The sequence below is a fragment of the Peromyscus californicus genome, unplaced genomic scaffold, assembly GCF_007827085.1.
Source record: "Peromyscus californicus insignis strain IS unplaced genomic scaffold, ASM782708v3 Scaffold_16__1_contigs__length_79575227, whole genome shotgun sequence".
NCBI classification, from domain to species: Eukaryota; Metazoa; Chordata; class Mammalia; order Rodentia; family Cricetidae; genus Peromyscus; species Peromyscus californicus.
This window is the reverse complement of record NW_026294458.1, coordinates 33,217,955-33,241,665: the sequence shown is the minus strand read 5'-3', so window position 1 is coordinate 33,241,665 and position 23,711 is coordinate 33,217,955. Positions and strand designations below refer to the sequence as shown.

The following is a 23,711-nucleotide window of genomic DNA, read 5'->3' as shown; positions in this document are numbered from 1 at the left end:
GAAAAACAAACGCATTATTTTTTAATAAATTCTCCTGTGACATTTCTGTAGGAGAAACCATATGACAGAAAATGCAGTCTAGTGGCCACCAGTCATAACCCATGTGACAGATTATGAAAGTTAAGCTATGACAGTGCCAGGGTTTTCTAATTTGCACTGAAATGCAAGCTTACTGATAGCTTGTCCCCTGTGTAGCCTTCTTACTAAAGATGACAGCAGTCGTAAGAGCCGTTTGGATCAAGGGAGTAGCTAGCGTCTTTTTAGTTCTCCTGCTGCACACACAAATGTGGTAACTGATCCCAGCCTCGAGGAAAGGTGAACACTCTTACAGACTAAGAAATAAGCAAGCACATGGTCTGTGCCAGCTCCGAGCCAGGTGCAGTCTGTCCACAAGTTAAGTTATATTAATCTCAAAAGCAGCCTGGGAGAAATTGTGTCCCCACATTACAGATAAGAAAGCAGCGTCAAGGAGAGGTTAATTAACTTGCTAGGGTCGTGTGGCTAGCAACATACAGTCAGGACTTTCATCAAAGGCTATTTTGGTCATAGCATCTACCTTTAAGGCTCAGACTTGGAGTTGAGCAAGGACCTTGAAAAGTCCTTGTTCCCTATTCTTGCTAAGTCTGCAAGGACCAAGATGGAAATAAGGATGTCTATTCAAGTGCAGATTCAAAAGCTAACTAAAGATCAAGCGAACTGTCTTTTACACCCAGCAAGAACTGCCATTTTAGCCTTCTCTGAGCAGAGGGAGGCTGAGCTTTCTTCTCTGGCCCACATTTCCTGTTCTCCGGTGGATATAAAACTGACGGGGTGGTACAGGTTAGCTGCCAGAGAAAGAAAAGCATTTACTTAGCCATAAAGTCCCATCCCAGTCAAATGTGAGGCATTTTAATCCTTCCTCTGGCAGATTACCAACCACAGACTACTTCTCTCACAACACAGACAGCCCTACCTCTCAAATCAATGATTTAGGAGAGGAGAGAAATGACTCCTTCAGGCCAGGACCAGAATCCACGGTAGACTAAGAGGCAAGCTGTGCTGTAAAGCAGCCAGGCGCTCACCATCCCCCCGCCCCCACCATACTACCCATGCTTTACAACGGAGCTCCCCTATACTACTCAGAAAGGACGTTTTGTTGAGAAAGAAGGTCTAAGGTGAAGTGAAATAACATTCAAGTTACTTGAAGGCATTCATCAGGTAACCCATCCCTATCCCTGCTTTGACTACAAGACAGCAGACCTGCCTGGATGACAGTCTAAAATTACAGTGAAGTTCGCATCCAAAGGCTTTATTTTTACTTCCTTTCAGCTTTTGCTTTTGAAGCTAAAAAGTCTCTCATTCTTGGTACAATGAGTTTTTCTTTCTTTTCTTTTTTTCTTTTTTTCTTTTTCTAAGTAATTAAAAACCAATTGTGTTTAAGGCTTTTGAGAGACTTGGTTTTATGCTGCATAACTCAGGACTGGGTTTCTAAAACCTCAAATTTAGCATCTCAAGGAAGAATAGTATCTATGGCATGTTTGAAAAAATGTTTTGAAATGAAGTGATGGGCATTTAAAAATAGACTTCAGCAGAGCACGCATAGCTCCTGCTCATTTCTGTTTCACTGGGACTGGAAAGTGACACATCTGCCTTATGCAGACAGCACAGCGTGGCTGTGATTCTGGGGGCTTTATAATGGATGGGAGTGCCGGCAAAGCCACCATGGACGTGCTGGCAGCTTTCGCACGTGACAAATGTGATGTGGAAACATAGTGACCGGCACACCTTCCTGATACTCTGCCACCACAGCTTGCCCTCCGCGTGCCCACTCTGATCTTTGAACATGCTACGGCATGCACGACCTTCAACAGGTCCTGCCCAGCCCTCAGGACTTCAGGGCACCACTGCTGTCCTCCTTCTGCAGGGGGGGGGGGGGGGGGGGGACGACGACACGACACACACTTAGTTAAATCCCAGTTTCAAGAACACTCTGAGACTGGAGAATGTGGAAATTTGTGGTCCAGCCTCAAAGCCAAGTATCAGTTCATAAAGTTCTCCTTCTAAGAAAGGCTATCTCAAAATCCAGATAATTAATCAACAGGTGAAACTTGGGAAAACCATACATCTCTCATTAATTGTGGCTGTTTCCTGAAAGGTATGCTTGGCAAGTTCACAATCAGGGCTAAGGAAGTTATATGGGAAACTTGGACAATAAGAATGGCCATAAAGACATTGTCTTAAATCTGAAAGTAAACAAATGCTCTGGGCAGTACGCCTCCTCCCAAACAAATCAACTCCACAAGCCTCAGCATGGACCACCCAGAGGAAGGGCCTTCGCTGTCCTCAGTGCTTGAGAGGTCCCCGCTGTGCTGTGATTTGCTTAGGCAGTCCTTTACGAGTTAAGTCCATGGAGGATAGTAATTCCGTACATCATATTCTTCAAGTTAGTAGGTGCAGGCTTCAATACTTTAAGAGAGTGAAGAGGGGTCGCCAGGTTTTCTATCAGGTAGGGCTTACCTACCAAGCTTCAGGGAATGAGAGAGGCAAGTGGCCTCCTGCTGTCGGCTCCTCAGGGTATCTCACACTGGAGCATGGCCTTCTAGGGCAGCCTGCTTCCAGGGACTGAGCGAGGCAGGAGGCGTGCTCTAGTGCTCCTCCCCAGGTAGTCTACACGGTATCACGATTAGAACCCCCTCGCTGTCCTTTGCAGCTTCCTGCCCTCTTCTGTTCATCACCATCATTCTAACTGAATGAGCATCTTGCCTCTAAACTCTGTTTCCATTGACTGCTTCTTGAGAACATGACCCGTGACATGTCATTTCATTGGCCTTTCTTCTTGCTCCATCTTACCAAAACTCAGGAAAACACAGACATTTTTCTAAATCCTGGAATTGCGCTACTTAGCACATTCTCAGGGTCCAGGCTTCACTACTTAATGAGAGGAAGATATATATATATATATATATATATATATATATATATATATATATATATATATATATGGAACAATTACACACACACACACACATATAGTTTTCTCTCTGTTTTTCATATGTGGTACATAGAAGCAACAACTACTATTGAAAAGATCTTTTCTCTATGGACTAAATTACACCTTGCCTACAAAATTCCATATATATTATATACTCAGCACGTGTTCATTCAGTATTATTGATTATTGAGTAGCTTCCACACACCAGGCACAGGTTTTAAAAAGGCAGTAATGAGCTCCTGCTGTAGAGGAGTGTGCATTCTGGAGATGAGACAGACAATGAACAGGACAGTAATTACTATAATAGAATACTGGGTCTCTTAAAAAAAAAAGGCAGGGTGAGAGGATAGAGAATGATGCTGGAAGCATCCACTGTTTTAAAGCCACAGGTAAAATTGGCTTGCTTTCATCGGTCCCTTCCCAGGTTTGCAGTTACATACATATTCAGTGAATTGGTTTCCTTGATGGTCTGTAGACCAGCAACCTTACTGAAGGGTATTTCTGCAGTGTTGTGAGCCCACCTGCCACATTAAATGTAAGATCTTAAATCTATATTACTAACCTACACAGCAATCTGTCTTGGGGAAAGAGCAGTCTATACGCCATTAGAAGCTGGAGTTAGTCACAGCTGTCCCAGGCAGATGGCTTTAGTGGGCAATATGATAAGCCTGCCAGGTTTCTCAAAATATGAAAGGGTTTTTCTGTCTCATTAGTACTTCATGGTTGACCATCCACAAACACCTGGTGTTCAGACTTTTTCCTCCCACGATAATGTCACATAGTTTTAATTCCAAAGGGTATATATTATGTAATCTTTGCCAAATGAGCTAATATTTAAATAATTTATAAGCACACATACAGGAGGAAAACTCTTCTTCATATAGCCTAATTTCAGTGACAAATTAAATTAAGCTACTTTTGTACTTCTCAACATTCCAATTATTTGTTCAAAGGGAATTCCACCTTCACACACTATTTACCCCATCAACAGACATCAACAACGCAAATGAGTTTCTAAGAATAACTGTGGATTCATCTCTACTTTGTTTTCCTTGTTTTAGAAGAAAGTGTCATCATCTCCAACACATACACCAAATGAATACAAGCACAACAGTGTACTTGCTCCAAGTAAGAATTACACCATATTCAAACTTTGTCAAACCTGTTATGATGTGGAAGGGGGAAGACCTGGATTTTGAAGAAATACTTTAAACGTAAGTAGTATAATGTATTAACTTTTAAAAACGTAAAGACCTTGAGGTTATAAATGTTAGTGCTTATATTTATGAAAATAAGGTAACAACTACATAAATACATCAAAAGAGTAGAAAGTATTTTAAAATAATTTGAGTACTAAAAAGTGATCTGAAAGTGTAAGGTATAAATAAATAACTTGAGTTTTTTTATTTGGACATAAATGTTAACATTATTTTACACAATCTTAACAAATCAATAAAAAATACCTTCATTCAGAGGGAAATGGGAAAATGGGGGAGGGCTTAAATTAAGAAGGAGGGATGGAAGTCAAAATAGAAGGAGAGAAAAGGAGGAGGGAACATAACACTATGAATGTGTGGTATACTGCCAAGGGAGGGAAGAAACCAATAGTCCTATGCAGCTGCGAAGCTTGTGAACCACAACAATGACCAACATAGCAATATATCCCTAAAGGTGCAGTAGTGGCACTCATATCTTGGCAGTAACCAACAGCTCTCTAGTTGGATTTACAGTCCACTCAAGGTCAGGAAGGAGATCACGCCTGGTACTGGAAACCTAGCAAACTACCAGCATAAATCCTAAGTGCATTTTTAAGTATTTATCCTTATATCCTCAGATAAATGCAGCTCCCAGCCCTCACGAAAGAAGCTTCTCTTTACAACAGACAGAGACCATCACAGAAAATCACAACCAGTCAAAATGCAGAGAACAACTGACCACAGAGTGCCAGCCCCTGTGGATACATCTACAACATCACTCCTGCACCCAAGGCTGAGGGGACACTGCAGACGAGGAGGCACACAGACCCTAAGAGCCAGAAGACCGGGAAATCTGCTGTGAGATCATGTTCTCTAGAAAGACAGGGAAGCTTCATCCACGATACTTCAATAATATGGATACCTAAACAGGACTCAAACAAGGACAACACCAACAGATATCTAAGGCAGGAAGGGAAATCTCACAGGCCTCCACCCTAGACAAAGAGCTATAGGGAGCTAAGGGATGCTGAGAGCAGAAGTTTTCGCCAGGGAGGAGCTCCCTAGTTGGTTATTCAACATTAAGTGGTCATCCCTGAAATACATTACATACATGCAACATTTAATGACTCAGAAGGCTGTATTTATGCTTATGCATGTGTGTGTGTTTGTGTGTGTGTGTAACAATAACAATTAAAAGAAGAAGAGACCAGGGATTTGAGAGGGAGCTAAGGAGGCGAGGCATGGGAGGAGCTAGAGAAAGGGGAGTAAACGGAGGTAAATAACATAATTATATTTTAATTTAAAAATAAGTTTAAAATGTGTTTGTTTATTGAAGAAGTATTTATTCAGCACTTTGTGTTTTATATCATGAGAAATAGAAAAAGGACAATTATCCTTGTAATGAAGGAACTTATAAATCAAACATATGAGGACATGGGAAAGACTGATAATGCTTTTGGATAGCATGTGATGAACATTTTCTATGTGATAGATGCTATTCTTATAATGCTTTGCATATAAGTCTTTTAATTATAGAAATCTTATGAACAGGTTAACATTTCCCAAGAAGCTTGGAATTTGCCCAAGTATCCAGTAAAGTACTGAGCTCAAGCCAGACACTTGGCAAGAGGGCCACAGTATTACATTCCATTTCAAGTTAGGACACACATATATGCACATACACACACATGCACACACACACAAGCAACACACATGGGTATATACACACATACATATGCACACATGCACACTGGTGATAATTACTGAAAATCAACAATATTAAGGCAGTAAATAGTAAGTAATAACAGAACATCTTGGGTAGCTTGAGGAAGTTTTCATATGAAACAAAAACTAGATCCAAACTTGCTTTGAGGATCCAGACATGAAAATAGAGGGCAAGTAAGACTATATTGCATACATCTTTTTTTGAGGGTATATAGGTAATACTTTATTGAAATGTAATATACATATACAATGCAAAATGCCACATGTACACTTAAAATACTCATTGGCAGTAAGTATACTCTCATAGACTATATTTATTTTGTAATCAAAATGAGGGAAAATCTGTCTTAAAGCAATGCCTGACTATGTAATAGGATTAATTTTACTTCATAGAAATACAATTTAAGCATTTTCCTACAAACAGAAATCATCCACTCCTGGTCTCCTGATCTATTTCAATGACTAATATCTTGAGAGAGAACAATTTACAGCTTTTCATAATTAAAAATGTCACCCAGAAAATATATTTGGAGTTTGCCCCAGAAGCACCATGTTGGTTTCCACACGCAGGAGGCAGCCTCACTCACCCTTCTGGATCTTTATGTTTGTTATAATTGTGTGCATAGATATATATGCATGTGTGTATGTGTGTGTGTGTGTATATATATATATGTATGTATATATATCATATAATTTTCCTATGTATAATGTTTGTACATAGGAAAACAATTTTCATAACTACTTTGCAAGAAACACACAAAATAATGCCTGGCAAACAGCTTCTTCTCATTGGATTTCCAGCAGAATACATAGGCTGATTGCTTGCTGATTCCTTGTTTAGCCAATGACACTTACCAAGCGATAGGTCTGGGCCTTTAAAACGTTGAGATCAATAAAGTTTTCTTCATTATCTGTCTCCTCTTCCTTTGAAAAATAAAAATATTTTACATTTATAAAAACTTAAATACGTATTTGTAAATATATAATATTTTAAGCTATGCTAAGCGTGCTATGACTGACTCAGTAAAGCATATTTAAAAGTCTAATAAATATGCATAAAGTAGGGCACACAATTATTAACAGCTCATACGTTCTTTGAAGTTTTGATGGTGCCATTTAAAGGACCTGTTTTTGCAGACACTGAAGGAAGGAGGGAAAAAAGAGGGAGAGGCAGGAGTAATTGCTATAATTCATGAATAAACATAAAAACAAGAGGCATATATGAAATAGTGGAGGAAGTTTACAGGAATTCTGAATAACAAGACTTAACTGAAAAAAGAAAGGAAGGCCGAAAGACACAAGCCATTTCTTTGTTCCAGGGACTAACGACATGTAGATGCACTATTTCATTTACCTGTTGGTGTCTTTGTCTGTGTCTGCATGCTACCTGTGTGCTGGGGCTCACGGGAGATAGGAGAAGGTTGGATGTTGGGTCTTTGGGAAGAGCAGCAAGTTTCTGAACCACTGAGCTATCTCCCCAGCACTTTTCACACTGTGTGTGAGCATCCTGGGTGCGCGAGCTTGTTAAGGTAATGAATAGTAGTAATGTTTGGTGTATGGCCCTCACATCCATTTCAAAGGACAATCTAGAGGGATTCCAAGCTGGCCTCCTCTGACAGCAGTTGGTTGTGGGGGTGTGGGTAGGAAGTAACCCTCTGAGATGCAATCTGCTGTATATACAGAAAACAAGCAGGAGGGTCTATTACATATAAAGCAACATGAGCTTTTCCTTCTCTTCAAATGTCATTGTGGTCACAAGCAGCATCATCAGAGAAAGCAATCTAACAAGAATATTTCAATCTTATGGACACTGGGCATCATAATAATGCCAACAAAAACTGGTCCCGAGTCATGTGATCTCATGAACAAAAACACAAGCCAGGCCAAAAGTGAGTGTCAGCTCGCAAACCTTTCTACAAGCAGACTGTTCAAAGCTGCAGTGGGAGTGTTCAGAGATAGCCCTGACCTTCAGACTTGAGATATGTGACTCAGTGGTTCTCAAAATGTGGTTCTGAGGACAGTAACATTAGGATTGCCTGGGACTTGCTGGAATGAAAATTCTAAGGTTCTATTCCAGATTTGTCCCACTGAAGTAAGACTTGAGAACTAACTGCACCCTAAGTCTTGGAGAACTGGAAAGAATCCAGACCTTACAAGACAGTATAGACACACTTGATACACTGGCTTGATATTTGTTTTTCTTGAGGTGGGGAATAACGGGGGCAGAGATGTGCAGACAACACTGATTTGTTCATGTATTAAGTCATGCACATATTTATACTTCTGAAAACTGACATAGGTGCATTCTGTGTTTGTACTACTTAACAAGCAGAGTAATTCATTGAAATGCCAATGACTCAGTGTTGTTAGGAGGAACAAGGTCACAATACTTTACCATGACCTCATCAGTATTGTTTACATGGGTGATCAGCAGATCCTTGTACTCCATTGAACACTAACATGACAAAGCTTTAATACTAGAGTGTAGCACAAACTATCATCCAGTATATGGTACTGTTTCTTTCAGACAAAATTCGCAGGTTCACAGGTTCAGGAATTAAGGAGTATACCATTACTTCTAATTAGCCACTAGGAAAATCTTTGCTTCTGGTTCCTGTGACTTTATTATTCTGTTAACCAACAGGTCTTAATTCCAAATGGAAGAACACTTCCACTAGGAGACACAATGATGAGTCTACTGAACTGCATGCTAAGAAACTAATTTGCAACTTAGGGCTCCCCACACTTCTGCATCAATAGCCAAGAGAAGAGCTACTGTGCTGACTGGTTGACTAATCTTGACTGCCAAGGGGAAATTAGGCTACCATTACAACAGATTATGACAGGGGATTTCTGGACCACAGGCATCAGTGTATCTTCTAGTACTGCCACACCCACTAATTATGGTCAATGGAAAACTATAATGACCTAATCCAGACAAGACTTTTGCTGTCCCTTTAGGAATGAAGGTTTGAATCACTGACCAGGTAAATACTGAAGGCAAAGGGAATGCAGAACGGGCGGTGAATGAAGGAGGTTATAAGTGCAAGTATAAGATTTATAACTGTGCAACTACTTATAAAATAAGGACTGCACGTCACTCATATTTCTTCCATATCTATTTGCAAATACATTTCTGTCATCCTTTTTCATAAACTATAAGATACTTTGACTGCGAGATATAGTTAAGCAGAATTATGATCCTGCTACTGCCTTTATTTGAAAATAAAATGAGATTTAAATGGTGTCAAGTTGACAAGGGATGGGAATGTAGTGGTTAGTTCTATGTGTCAATTTGATTGGCCATGGGACGCTGAGATAATTTATTGAATAGTATTCAGAATGTGTCTTTGAGGATACTTCTGGGTGAAATAAATGTTCGAAACAATAGAATTGAGTAAAGTGGGCTGTCTTTTCCAGGGTGGGTATGTCTCTACAATCTGAAAAGTCTGAACAGGAAAAGCCCACCAACAGGCTTCCCTCTCTGCCTTGCTTTCAGTCAGGACCTTGGTCTTCTGCCTGTGGTGTAAAATTCAGACAGAAACCTGCGGCATCACTCTCCTTGGGGTCTTTGCAGTCACACTGGAACTAGACCATCAGGTATCCAGGGTCTATCTTGTCAAGAGCAGACCTTGGGACTTCTCAGACTCCATAGCCAAGTGACTCAATTCCATATAAACACTTTCTCACAGCCCAGCTTATAATGCAGAGCTGCATTTCTAGTTAATCAGGAGGCTGCAGCAGTAATATCCAAAGTTTAGGGCCCTCCTAAGCTACATAGTGTGTTCAAGGGCAGCTTAACCTTGGGTGAATTAGAAACTATTTCAAACAGGTTCTGTGTTAGGAACCGGTGTTGGGGTCCAGCCCCACCCTATCAAAGGGTCCCTTGAAGTGGGGAGTGAGGAATTGAGAAATGCTAAATAGGAAATACAGAAGTAGATGAAGAAAAACGATAGAGACACAGGACAGCTTCGGGAGGGCCCTGGGTCAATGCCCGGCAGTCTTAAGTTTATTTCTAATGGGCTTTTTATATATTACAAAGGGGAGAGGCAAAAGAGCTCCCCCTTTCAAGATCAAAGCACAACATACAACCAAGTGTAGACCCTTCAAAACAACTGGTAACCACGCCTTTGGCCAAATCATTCTATTATGCCGCCCTTCTGGGCAAAGCAAGTTCAGACTTTCTGACCTTGAGTGAGGCCTTACTAGGGAGACTCTGTGGGCCCTCAGCACTGTAGCTCAGCTCAGGGGAGAATACTTACATGGTATGAGTGAGGCTTTGGCTTCAATCCAATCCCCAGCACTCCAGGGGAAAAAGTTATTTTCTCTAAAAAGTTATTTTCTCTAAAAGTGTGTGTGTAAGTGTGAGTATGTGCATCCTATCAGTTCTATTTCTTAGAGAATCCAGAACAAAAAGAATAGAACTTACTATTATGAACAGAAGACTTAAAAGGCATTCAGACATAAAGAAGTTCAGAAGAAAAAGCTTTAAAATAAGTTAGGGTTCCCCATGATTTATCTCGGTAATTCAGAAAGCACAATTTCCTGCCATTTCCTTGGTTAATTTGCGCTTTAATTCCCTTCCTGCTTGTTACTAAAGGTATGATCACATAAAGTGAGAATACTCCGCGTCACTATTAATTTTAAGAACTAATTGCCAGGGTGACTTGTTTTGATGTGGCTCGTTTGAGCTGAAGGTCCCTACTTTCTAGACGATAGGAGCCCAAGTGTCAGAAGTCATCTTCGCCATCCTGGACCCACCCCAAAGCTCTGCCAACAGGATCAGTGGGTCCCTTACGAGGTTCTGCAGGCACTAACACAGCTTTCCTTAGCAACAGTGACAGGAGACAACAGGAGAAGAAGGAGAGGGAATCTCAAAGTAATGTGAGGAGCAGGAAGAAAGGAAAGGAACACATCAAGAGGCTTGAGCCAACGCACATGAAGAGCTCCAGAGACAATTCCTCTGCGGAAGGCCTATGGTTTGGTCTTATCCTAGAAGGTCTTTCTCTCCCGGCTTGGAAGAATAGTATAAAGAGGTTGTTGTCTCGTTTATTTCCTTAACTTTATAAGCACAATAACTCCATTTTGAATTAAAAAAATTCATGGAAAAAATTAGCTAAGATTTTGAAAAGTTACACAACAGTATCCTGAGAGATTCTATAGTCAAATACTGAAACCCTGACACACATTAAGTCATGAATGGTAATCTGGGGCCGTGACACGGAGCAAAGTGAGACAGTTTGTCTTAATTTATCCCTCCTGAATGAGTGGAGTTTTTTCTTCCTTTGACTAGTACTTTTGACTGACAGCACTGAAGTTAAATATTGGTATTTAAGACCCAGGTACATTGGTATACTAGAACCTTGTACAGATCAATGCACTATTAGTTATTAAGAAGACCATGGAAATACCCAAGTGAATGGGGAAACGTTAAGAATAAATGAGGGCTTTATTTCTGAATCTGAATAGAAAGTCTATTGAACAATAAAGTCTAAACTTCTTTAAATGTCCACATTCTCTTTCCAGTTTATCTGAAGCTATGCCCCACCCGATTCCAGAAGCTCTGGTTTTCTCAGTTTCTAGGTCACACCTGGTTCCTTCCTGCCTTTGAGCTTTAGAATATGCTGAAACAGAGCTACCTACTGCCTGCACACAACAGGGTTTGACAGCTACATGAAGAATTGATGGCTGCATTTTTTTTTTGCCTTGACTTTCAAAATTTTATCATATTAAAAAATTTGTTTTAAACCAACTAGTTTTATTGTGGTCTAGTTTGAGAATCGGAGGCCAGCCTGGGCTATACAGTGAGTGTTCTGGGACAGCCTCAGATCAGAAGCTAACCTGGGCTACATAGTAAGTGTTCCAGGAGAGCCTAGGTACAGCGAGATTCAGCCTTGGGAGCTAAAAAAGTAGCAAAGACATGTAAGGCTATGTGTTTTAATATGATTAAAAGTATTCTTTATATTTCTAATAAGATATACATTAAAAAGCTTGAAAATACAAAGAAATATTAAACATGACCATCCATAATTATTCTATCCATTTATAACAAATATTAATATACTGGTATTTTTTATATATTTTACATATTTACATAGTTACAATCATGATAATAGCTAATTTTGTAAAATAAAGTACAAATTGTCATTCTCATATTACTAATGTCTGTAATTAAGTCATATTATCTACATACTATTCTATTTGGATATACTCCAATTTACTTAATGGCTACTTATTAACTTTTACTATTAGGATAATTCAACAACTAGCAACTTTGTAGCTTATACTAGTTTATTTAAGCTGAAGCATGGAATGGATTATCTACTGATTAAAAAAAAAACATGAAATCTTCAATTGGTTTGTGACAGCAAAATACTACAGAAGTTCTTTGCCCCACCATGTGTCTAGTTTAGATCACGTGGATATATTCTATAACACTCAGCTCAACCCACTTCCAGTTTGAAGAAAGAATCACTTTGAGAAATGCTCTTTGGTTTCTACTGTCTCACTAGTCTGATTACTGTAGAAAATTGGTCACTGAGCTTCATATATGGAGAGGGAATTAAACATGAAAAATGTGTAGATGGAGCCAAACAACTTAAATAATATTGGTTACTTAAAAGCATTTTAACAAAATTTCATCAGGGTAGTATTCACCCTAATTGAGAAAAATAAAGGAATTCCTTAAAAACAGGGCTGGAGGGATGGCTCAGAGGTTAAGAGCACCAACTGCTCTTCCAGAGGTCCTGAGTTCAATTCCCAGCACCCACATGGTGGCTGACAACCATCTGTAATGAGATCTGGCGCCCTCTTCTGTATACATAATAAATAAATAAATCTTTAAAAAAAAAACAAATATATTTATAGGAAGCAGAATGCACTAATTACGAATCCTTAGGGCATTCTGAAAATGTTGTGTTTTGTTATGATATTGTCTTGCTATGTAGCCTGAGTCCCTCAGCCTGCTGTGCAGTAGACACTGGCCTTGAACTGGGGACTCTCTAATCTCTGCCTCCTAAAATCTGGGGACAAGGTGTGCACAGCTCATTCAACCAAAGATGAACTGAGTGTTAGCTTTCTGTTCTAAATTCTTTGTTAGTTATGGTTTCTCAAGATCATGCTTGGTTGTTAATAAAACATGATTCATATAACTAGTGATATATATGTATATGCATATATGTGTACATATATACACATATAAACAGATTTAGAACCTCTTTTCAAATTGACTAAAGACCATGGACATTAGCTTAAGCAAAGGCCTAAAGGCCTGATAATGGCACTGAACTTAGAAACAATTAAAACACAGTCCAGAAAAATGGAGGAGGGGAATCAGGAGAGGGGAAGGGAGCCATGGGCAAGGCTGGAGGCAGCTCAGCTCCACACTTACCACAAATTCTTCATCCACTTTACTTAACGTTAATTCTGCATCATCTTCTGGAACAGTTTCCTCTTCTAATTCTTCCACTGGGTATGATGGCCTGAAATAACAACATTTATTGAATGTTAAAAAAAATTCAGTAAAAATAAAAGTCTAATGAGGAATGGTAAAGATGTTTCCATATAAGACTGTGTTCTCTTTGCTAATTGCCAGTCAATGTTTTGTTTCTTTCTGAAATTTTGAATGTTAAAAAGAGCAATGATCTACCTCTAAAAGCACATTTACAAAGACAAGTTGATACTGTATATACTGTTATCAGATACATTCATCCATAAAATATATATACTGTTAGTTATCAGGTACATACATATACGCATATAAAATGCATACTATATATATATATATATATATATATATATAATACATAATATGCATTATGTTCCAATGAACAGCAGTACTACAATTAAACTGTCAGTCTATGACTAAAACATTGGTGTTGTTTCTATTATTTGCTAGATAATACTGCAAAGATCATATTTGTAGGTTTATTACTAGGCACATCTTTTAAAATAGATTTGTCCATGTGGAATGGCTACATCAACAACTTTGTACATGTTATTGTTTTGCTGAGTACTGCCAAAATTGGCTTCTAAAGTGCGATCCTAATTTATACTCCCAAGAATAGTGAGGAATGGCATGTCTGTTTCAATATGTTCACCAATATGTGTAAAATAATCTGTGCCAATAAAACAAGTAAAAAAAATCATTGTGTTTTTTAACTGAATTTCTTTAGCATGAGAGTGATTGAACAACAACTTTATATATTTTAATTGATTACTCATTTTTTTCTCAGTGAAACACACATTTACACTCTTTGTCTTTTGTCAATTAAGAATATTAATGTTTGCTCCCCCCACCCCGCCTGCTCGGCGGCGGAGGCGGCGGCGGCGGCGGCAGCGGCGTCCCTGCCTCTCCGCCACCTCCACCGCAGCCTCTGACCCCCGGCCGGCGTTGTTGGCGGGGAGGGGGACAGTAGTTGTAGACGCCCGCCCCTGCCTCAGAGAAGGTGAATGAGTGTTGAATATTAGAAAAAGTAGATGTATTCTCTACTCCAAGATTTAGTTCCCTGATTGTTGTAGTCTTCACTTTGTGGAGCATTCGTGCTGAAATACTGAAGCAGTTAATGGTTGAATATGATCACATTTCACCATCAAGTTCTCAGCCTGATAACGAGAATCCCTTTTTGTCAACCTAATGAAGCATTCAAACAAGTCATATGACTCTTTTCAAGATGAACTTGAAGATTATATTAAAGTACAGAAAGCCAGAGGCTTAGAGCCAAAGACGTGTTTCAGAAGGATGAGAGGGGACTATTTGGAAAGCTGTGGGTACAGAGAAGAGTTTGATTCCAGGCCCAGGTATCCCATGTTTGATCAAAGACTCCCATCTGGAACCAACCATACCTACCCAAGATCATGCAGTAGTTCACAGACAGAAGACCGCTTGCCCCAGTGGTTACCAGCTCATGGAAAGCTGAGATTAGACTCTCTGAGCTACTGTCAATTTACCAGAGACGGCTTCTCAGAAAAACCAGCCCCCTTCGACCTTAGTCAGCAAGAATACAACTGTGGCTCATATAGTGTAGAATCTGTAGTTCACAAGCACCTCAGCTCAGGACACAGCACCATTGACCCTCAAGCCAGTCATAGACAAATGCACCAGAAGAGGAAAAGACATCTAGAGGAGAGCAGAGAAAAGGAGGAAGAGCGACCCAAACACGAGAGGAAAAGGAGTTCAGAGGAAATGGATTTAAACAAACACAGGAGCATCCAAAGAAAGAAAACAAAGGCAGAAACAGAAACTGTGCAGGACGGTACAGAAAAGCTTAAGAACCGAAAAGAGAGAAAAGGCCGAGATGTGTCCTCTAAGAAAGAGGACCGTAAGCGTAGAAAGGAGAAAAAGGAACAAGGCGAAGAAAGGACAGAGGAGGAGATGCTTTGGGACCAGTCTATCCTTGGATTTTGAAGCTCCTAAGTCAGGTCTCCTGAGGCTCAACTGAAATAACATCTGAGGAGCTTGGTTCTAGGCATTCATGTTCATGTCACTTTCCTATGTGGACAGAAGTTTCAACTTCTAACAAAGTGAACATGAAGAATTTAGTATGCTTGCTTTCCAACATGGAGATTACTTTCCTATTTTCTAAAAGCTTTATTAATTTTTCTTACATATGATAGAATTTCCCTTTAAGAAAAGAGTGGCTCTGCTTTGATTCACCAAATTGCTGTGGTAGTGGAATTATTTTCCCTTGGGAGATCATTTATTTAAAATTGGAGGATTAACAGACTTTGTGGAATCTGTTTCTTGGTTGGGTTTGTTTTAGTTTTGAGTCACATATTTTTATGCTCACTGGCTTTCTCTATGAAACAATTTAGATATCCTTTTGTAGATCTAACTTGCAGTATTTTCTGGGTTGGAAAGTGAAATACATTATAATAATCTTATCTTACATATAGTTTTAAAAGTTTCAGAGTCTTCACACAAAATCAGTTTATATTCTGAAAATGTTTATAATAATAAAGTATTTTAACTTCTGAAAAAAAAAAAAAAAAAAAAAAAAAAAGAATATTAATGTTTGCCTAATTTATGATGTTCCCTAGTTTCATTACTTAGAATCATGAATAGTCAAGACTGTTATAATTCTTACTGGGTAGATCTGGCAACTTTTCTGTCCAGGCCCTAGATTTACCATAATACATTTAAAGCATTCCCCTGAGCCACATCTCCTACATCTCTCTTTTAGTGTGCCTATAACTCCATTTTTCAATTCACATCACTGAAATCCACAGGTTATTTTTATATAGGTAACAAGCTTGATTCTTATTTCTAAAATCCAATTAGTGGTTCTAACATTAAGTACTGGAGAACCATTTCTCCCTTAAGATCTACTTATTTCCACATTAAAAATACCCAGACATATCTGCATTTATTTTGACAACTAGTTTTAAGAACATGTATTTCAAACCTGTTAAGACAATATAACAGGAAGAAAGGAAAGTATTATGAACCAAGTCAATATTGTATGATAAATTTCCCAATTTTTCACTAGTTGGAATTAGATAATTATCTCAAAAAACAATGTTCTTCTAAGAATAATTTCACATATGTATAAAAACAATCATTTATAAATAAGAAAGTTCTGTGAAATTTGTGTATTACATAGGTGATATAGTTCCAATATTTATTACTTTTTAACTTTCTCCGTTCTTCTTCCACGTTTATACAATTCCTACAAATTATCATAACTCATAGGCCAAGACAAAGATTTTCACTAGGAACAAAGGAAGTACAAATTGGAAAGTGGTTGAGACATTAATAGCTTGGAATGCAATAATGATATACTGGGCTACAGAGTTAGTAACAGAAAAACTAGTGCAGCACATCATGTAATTTATCTTGAAATCTAACCAACAGTACGAGGGATTGCAGAGTTATTCTTCACAATGTACTGAATGGAAATGTTTGGGGAGAAGCAAAGGAAACGGTCACACTTTAGCTTGAAAGTGAACAGATATCAGTTATTCAATATACTTCAATTCAATGGTAGTCTAAATCAATAAAGTTTTAACAATTTTTTTTAGATTAATTGTATCCCTTCCCCCTTTCCTTTCTTTCCTCCAAATTCTCCCATATATCCACCCCCTTGTTCTCTTTCAAATTCATGGCCTCTTTTTCTTTCATTGTTGTTACATATATGTGTGTATGTGTATAAATATTCTTAAATATATAAATATAACTTGTTCAGTCCACATAATCTTCCTTGCATACACACACACACGTTTTTGGAAGTTTTTAAAAGTACTTACTAAAAGAAAGTAGATTTTCACCTAAACGTAATTGCATATGTTGTATTAATATATTAACATGGAATAATACGTACCTCTCTACAGAGTTTGCTCAAATCTAAAACCAATACTGTCATATTTTTTGCATCATGTCTTTCACATTCTAATTTATCAATAATCCTAACTTTAAAAAGATGAACTGTATCTATTTTAATCATACCCTATATAAACCAATGGTTTCTGATTTTATTTATTCACCAATACTTACTGAACATATATGACAAACTGTGCTAATTACCATAGAATACATGTGATGAATGATTGGCAAAATTTGTAACAACGAATCTATACTGGTAAATAAATTATTTTAATACCATAAAATACAAACAATGTACTTTCAGGTTAGAGAGAAGCTATGGACACTGTCCAAGAGAATGTCAAGTGGCTTCTTCAGTGTAATTCTTGCCACTAAGCAAAGAAAAAAGAAAATTCCACACTTGGTACTATATTAACCTCCTTTTCTACTTAAATATGAGGCTTTTGGTTACCCTGACACACACACACACACACACACACACACACACACACACACACACACACACACACACAATGGTTGTAGGTATAAATAAACATAGGCACAAAGAGAATTGTAGAAAGCTTTTCCAAACTGGCAAGGATGTATGCAGTTACAGCTAAACCTTCAATAATTACAGACAGGGAAGAGGCACTAGGATGGATGGATGTATTTCCATATATTTCAGAACACATTTGGAAGGCATTCTGATTTTATCTAGACTTAATCTTCGGGACCACTGTCAATTTAGAGCAGTCAGCTCTTGTACAATCAGCTCTTGTCAGTTTAATTAGACAGCTCTGCACTTAAAAAAAATGTTAAGTGCATAACACCAATATTGCCTGTGAAGTAATAGTTACCTTTTCCAAGTGAAACCAATATATTTTAATGCTTCCTCAGCTAAACAGTCAAGAACATAACATACATGTTCTCCATAACCAGACTTTAATTTTGAAGGAGGAAAATCTGCAGTCCTCCCCTGAAAAGATAAAGATATTATATGTTAGGTATAGTCCAGATGTCAAGATTATTTCAGCAAAGAATCACTGGGCACATGTATAATTTTTCCATTGTTCAAATGATTTAAGAAAAAGTAATTGCTTTGCTTCTTAGACATTCATTTCTTAAGTTTCTTCAATCAATTGATACAGTTACACTAAGGAAAATACAAATACTTTATTGTTCAAAGTACCAAAATAAAAGGCAGTTATATCATAGCAAGAAGACAAAACACTAGTTAAAAAACAAAACAAAACAAAAAACCAAAAGCAACCCAAAAAGTAGTAAAAACTACTCCCATGGTAAAATATATTTTTAAACAAAGATCCAGTGACTCATTTATTAAAAATTAGCAACCTGTGTCAAAATGTCTTATTGCCTTTCCCCAGGAAAAGTCAGAAATGAAAGTACCACTGAGGACTCCTAATAAATCCAAGATCCTTTCAAAGTGCAGGATTCGGCTTTGTAAGCCTCAATCTTCCTTTGAGAGGAAGGACTAACCAATCCCCTAACTGTTCACTTTTGAGAGCTACCAAAATTAAGACAAATATTATTACTCTGGGCTAAAGATAGTCTAGAGTAACGTTTTTTAGAAGTAGAATTCATGTTGTATGTAATATTAACCATACCAGGAAAGTTTTACTTTAAAATAAATTCAAAAATCACTATATATCAGTCACTATTATCTGTCTGTCTACTATTCTGAAAGAGTCATCTCTTTTGGTTAGCATCTGTTGTTGAATTGCTAATATTGAAACCCACAGTTGAAGAATACTTACAAACGAGCGAAGCTCAAAGAGTATGTTAGATATAGTTGCATTGGGATCGTCGTATTCCTGGGGCTGCTCAAAGGGACGCCCTGTTTTGTTGATCAGCCACGCAGCAAGAGTGCAAAACATGTAGAACTGCTCACCTGGGTTGGTAGGCAGAGCAAAGTAGTGTCTGCATCAAAGCGAGGGAGGATGGGAAAGGTGAGAGAAAGCGAATCGACCAGGATTAAGCAACAGAGTCAAGTCCAAAGTTGCTAAATTTGCCCCGACTCAGCAGCCTTCACCAACGCGCTTGAACTGTCTAGGGATTCAGAGCTCACAGAGTTTTGAATCAGGATCACTGGGGCAATCACTACCGCAGACAAAATATGTGATCAAAAACCTTACAGTCAGGGAATGGAAGGCAGTGTATTTTGGAGAATAAATACATGAAACTTTTGTCAAACTCACTTAAGTGACTGATTATAAGTGAGTTCCCCCTAAAAAGGGTAATTCTGGATTATGAGAATCTTGGCATTTAAGAGACACGAATAATTTACCATGTGTTTGCTGTCTGTAACCTATCAGCTCTGTCAAACAGTTGTTTTCATTCTGCTGTGTATTCAAATCTACTCCTAAAAGTGCTGCTAGATGGTGAAAGCCAGGTCTGCCTCATTCATGGATAATCACAAGGTGGGGGAACAGAACACAGCACAGGAAGACTTCAAAAGTCCCAACTTAGATGGTCCAGGGGTAGCACAAGGGATAAGAACCCCTGCCACGTCCCCCAGGATCACAACTGCTGGATTTTTGCTAAACTTATTGTACTAAATATGCTCCAATAGGGATATGATTTATACAGAGCCATAGAGGACATAAAAGATGTAAGTAACATCACTCAAGAAAGTTGAAGCAGGGGTCTGTTCTGCTTTCTTTATGTAGCTATGACTATTACACTGATTATTATTATTATAACCAATAACATAAGAATCAGTGGTCTAATACTTCTGTTTTCTAAAACTTTTTACATCAAGAAAATAAAATGTTCTAGAAGTAAATAGAAAGCTAGGCAGTTTTAAAAGGTCATGAAGTCTTTTCAGGCATAGGCTTATAAAGAATCTACCCACCAACAACTGTGTTTTCCTTATCAACAGACACTCCTCAAGGACAGAGGAATGCACCCTGACAGATACTGTGGGCCTGTGATGATGGTTCTCAAGCACAGAGGTACATCAGAATCACCCAGAGGAGTTGAGAAAACAGTTTGTGTCCAGAACTTCTGAAAAGATAGACCTGGACAATGTCTTCCTCCATTCCTAGGTGATGCGACATGCTGGACGTGACACCTTGAACCACTGGCTAGAATACATCCACACAAATCCATGGTACAAAGTATTGTGCTCACCCTTTGAGGTTCAGTACAAGGTATCAGTAGTAACGAAAGGGCATTTTCCTTTTGTTTGACAAATGCATTTGAAAAAAAATTAACACAGTCTTATCAACACCGAACACGTTTGCCATCTATTTTATTATGATCAATTCATTTAAAATAATAATCCAATCCTAAAACATCTATTGTGGATCAGGATCAAGATGGACTTTCTTCTCTAACTTTTCTCCTTTTACAGACTAACTCAGCGTGATGGACAGTTTGCATAAAAGCCTGACTGTTCTTTCAACACAAGCGTCTGGATGAGGGCAAGAGCTGAAAACTATCAAGGGAATTTATTTGAGCCTACCTGTAAACAGTAAAGTACTCAGGTAATTCTTTTTATTTGCTTCTTACAGAATAAAACAAATACAAGCTTTAAAGGAACAGCAATAAATCACAGTTATCACTAAGCTATCATGATTACATGAGAGCGTGCTGTCTGTCACTCTAGGCAACTAATGGCACTGCCTTCCCGATATTCCCAACTTTTTCCACCACAGGAAGCACGGGACGTTAGGTTCTATAAAGGGGACCATTCCAACCTTATCGTTTCAATTGCCTTCTCCACGTTCAGTTTCTAAGAGTATTGTTGCTGCAAAAGCATTAAGTCTTTTGAACCATAGCAATTAGTACACAAGTTTACTACATAAAAAGTGCTCCTCAGTAAGGTCCTAAGTACCCACTGTTGTTAGTTTACCAAGTCTAGCAAAGGAAAACAAAAACTGGAAAGAGATCTCAATGGTAAGGGCATTCATCTCTAGAGAGCAGTTTTTCTATCCTTTTTACTATGAGTATTTTATCACCTTTAAAACAAGATATGTGTTTGGATGATGGTGCGTGTATGTTTTAAAGAACGGACAGGCTGTCTTTCCCGGGCCTCCCTGCCATTACAAAACTTGTTTACTTTCTCCACAAATGACCAAGCCTGAAAACTTCACCTCGCTCTGTGCAGAAGTTCCCTTTCTGGGCAAGGAAGGCAGAGAAAGGGAATGTGCGGATCTGAGCCCAGGGTCCTCGCCTCACCTAGGAGGAGCGTCCCCTGGGCCCAGCCAGCACCTGGCCCCAGGAGGGCAAGGCACGCACCTGGACGGGGGCTTCAGATTGCTCTTTCGGAGGAGCTCCTCCTCGTAGCGGAGCAGCTTCAGCTTCTCCACCAGGTCCTCCATCACCACGAACATGTGGTAGGCCGCGCCGGGCCCGCGCTCCACCACCGCCTCCCCTGCGCCTTCCCCGCGAGCCCGAGACACCCCATCCTCCAAGCCCGACGGCGAGATCACCGCTGCCGCGGCAGCCATCGCAGCTCAGACCCACAGAGCCAGGCGTGGGCTCGGGCCAGGATCTCCGCGGCCTCCGCCGCCAGCACCGCGTAGCCCGCACAGCCGCCACCGTTACCTGGAGACCGCAGGGCAGCCGGTCACCACGGCAACCAGACCCCGCCTCCTTCGCGCCCAGCCTGCCTCTCTAAATTCTCGCCAACCAAAGCCGGATTCCTTCCTGACGTCACGCTATGCCCGCCCCTAGCCTGGTGTGTAGCCCCGCCCCATGGGCGTGGCGATCCTTCTTCCTCCGCCTCTTTGGCGACTCTTTCCCTCGCGCCTTAAAGAGGCAGGGTCCGCGGCTGTTTAGCTCCTGCAAGCTCCGTGCAGCTCCTAGAGGAGCGCAGGATCTGGTGGTTTGTTCCTGGCTGGTGAATGAACGGACGTCTAGTTACCTGGGTAGCAATTCAAAGGACTGAAACGAAGCGGAACACAGTATTGAAGGCTACTCGCCCACTGATCCTTAGTTGTCGTAGTTGTGAAAGTCGCTGTCCTTAGTTGCACAGTACCTCAGAGATTCCAACCACAGGACTGCTTTTGTCTATTTCTTAACTGTTTATTAGGTAGTGCTAGATTTAATAGTGTATTCTAAATAAGGCTTGAGGTCTTACTATGACCCTACCTTACTTCAATGTTAGGAAACTAATTGATAGGAGGGAGGGCGAGGGGAAGGGAAGGGGCACGTGGAGGTTGAAGTGAGAAGAGTGGGTTTGGGGAAGGATTTGTAACTCCCTCACATCCTGCCTCTTCATCTGTTTCAAGACCTAAGCTCTTGGGTTCAAGTAAAATCCAACAAAATATACTATCTGGAAAGAAACGGCTGCATTGAGCGCTTATCAACATAAGGGCATTTTTGTTACTATGTCTACAGGTATTATTGACCTAGAAAATACAAAGGAGACATAACTGACCACAGGCGTGACTTATCCTTACAATTCTAAGAAAAAGAGTGCATCAGGCAGGCTTCCTGACAGTTAAAGTAGAAGTGAAGCAGAGTGGATGCTCCATCACTTCTTAAAAGATAACTCATGAGTTCGAGGCCAGCCTGGGCTACAGAGTGAGTTCCAGGAAAGGCGCAAAAGCTAAACAGAGAAACCCTGTCTCGAAAAAAAAAAAAAAATGTTTGACCTCAGAAGCAAGAGGTCAAACATTTGTTAGTTTAATCCTGTGGCTGTCAAGGGATCATTATGTCTTGTACCACACTCTAAAGAATGTAGAAGAATCACATTCTTTACATAACTGAAATCTGAAACATATTTGTAAAACTTTTGCTTTGTGATAATTAAATGAAGAATATACTTTTCATTTTAATCAGTCTTGCTTCTAATACTAATGAAGTATCCAAATGAAAAATTACTCTGTTTGTCCGATAAAAGACACACGTAGAACTACTGATTTATATAGAAAATAAACTGAAGAGAAGTCCACAGAAAATTGTATTTCTTTAAATCTTTATCTATCATCTATTTAGCTATCTCTGTATATAATGAATGTGTGTGCACGTTCATGTGTCAGTGGGAGTATTCAAATACAATGATTCACTTGTGGAGCTCAGAGGGTAACTTTCAGAATCAGTCCTCAACCACCATTTTGAGACAGGGTCTCTTGTTGCTTGTTAGGCATATACCAGGACAGCTGCCTGTGAGCTTCTAGGGAGTTCTACTGTTTCTGCCTCTCATACTGGTGGAACACAGACTCACACTATAGTGCCCATCTTTATATAGGTTCTGGGGATCTGAACTTAGGTCTACATACCTGCAGCACAGTGTTTACCCACTGAGCCATATCCACAACCTAAGAATTGCTTTTTAAATAGCATCATTTATTAGTCATGAGCCAGTGGCTGCTAGTAAAGATAAATGGGAAAATTGAGTCCACCTCTAGCCCGCTGTCAGTCAAATTAGTCTTTCATTTTCTCAACTATTCTACAACAGTGATTTCCCCAGACGCATCCACATCCAATGACCACGTGTGGAAGTTGAGAGGATTATAAGATGGATGTGAAGCTTTTTAGGAACAAAATAAGA

General features: G+C 39.3%; 2 protein-coding genes across 2 annotated transcripts in view; one reads left to right on the top strand and one right to left on the bottom strand.

The window, feature by feature from the left end:
- The window catches only part of Ift57 (intraflagellar transport 57), a 59,662-nt gene extending 37,873 nt beyond the window's left edge, over positions 1 to 21,789 (bottom strand). Inside the window, exons 1-5 of the mRNA XM_052740840.1 lie at positions 21,452 to 21,789; positions 18,967 to 19,129; positions 18,049 to 18,167; positions 13,283 to 13,373; positions 6,748 to 6,816 (exon numbers count right to left, since the gene is read on the bottom strand). Coding sequence (XP_052596800.1) covers positions 6,748 to 6,816; positions 13,283 to 13,373; positions 18,049 to 18,167; positions 18,967 to 19,129; positions 21,452 to 21,663 — 654 coding nt within the window. The 5' untranslated portion in view covers positions 21,664 to 21,789. The remainder of the gene's footprint in view (positions 1 to 6,747; positions 6,817 to 13,282; positions 13,374 to 18,048; positions 18,168 to 18,966; positions 19,130 to 21,451) is intronic.
- On the top strand, positions 14,179 to 15,870 carry LOC128112089 (lysine-rich coiled-coil protein 1). The gene has a single exon (XM_052740841.1). The coding sequence runs from the start codon at positions 14,528 to 14,530 to the stop codon at positions 15,296 to 15,298; it is 771 nt and encodes a 256-aa protein (XP_052596801.1). The 5' UTR covers positions 14,179 to 14,527; the 3' UTR covers positions 15,299 to 15,870.
- Positions 21,790 to 23,711: the final 1,922 nt, after the last annotated feature.

Bases quoted from the DNA above. Each gene is read 5' to 3' on its own strand.
- LOC128112089 (XM_052740841.1), top strand. From the start codon at position 14,528: ATGAAGCATTCAAACAAGTCATATGACTCTTTTCAAGATGAACTTGAA.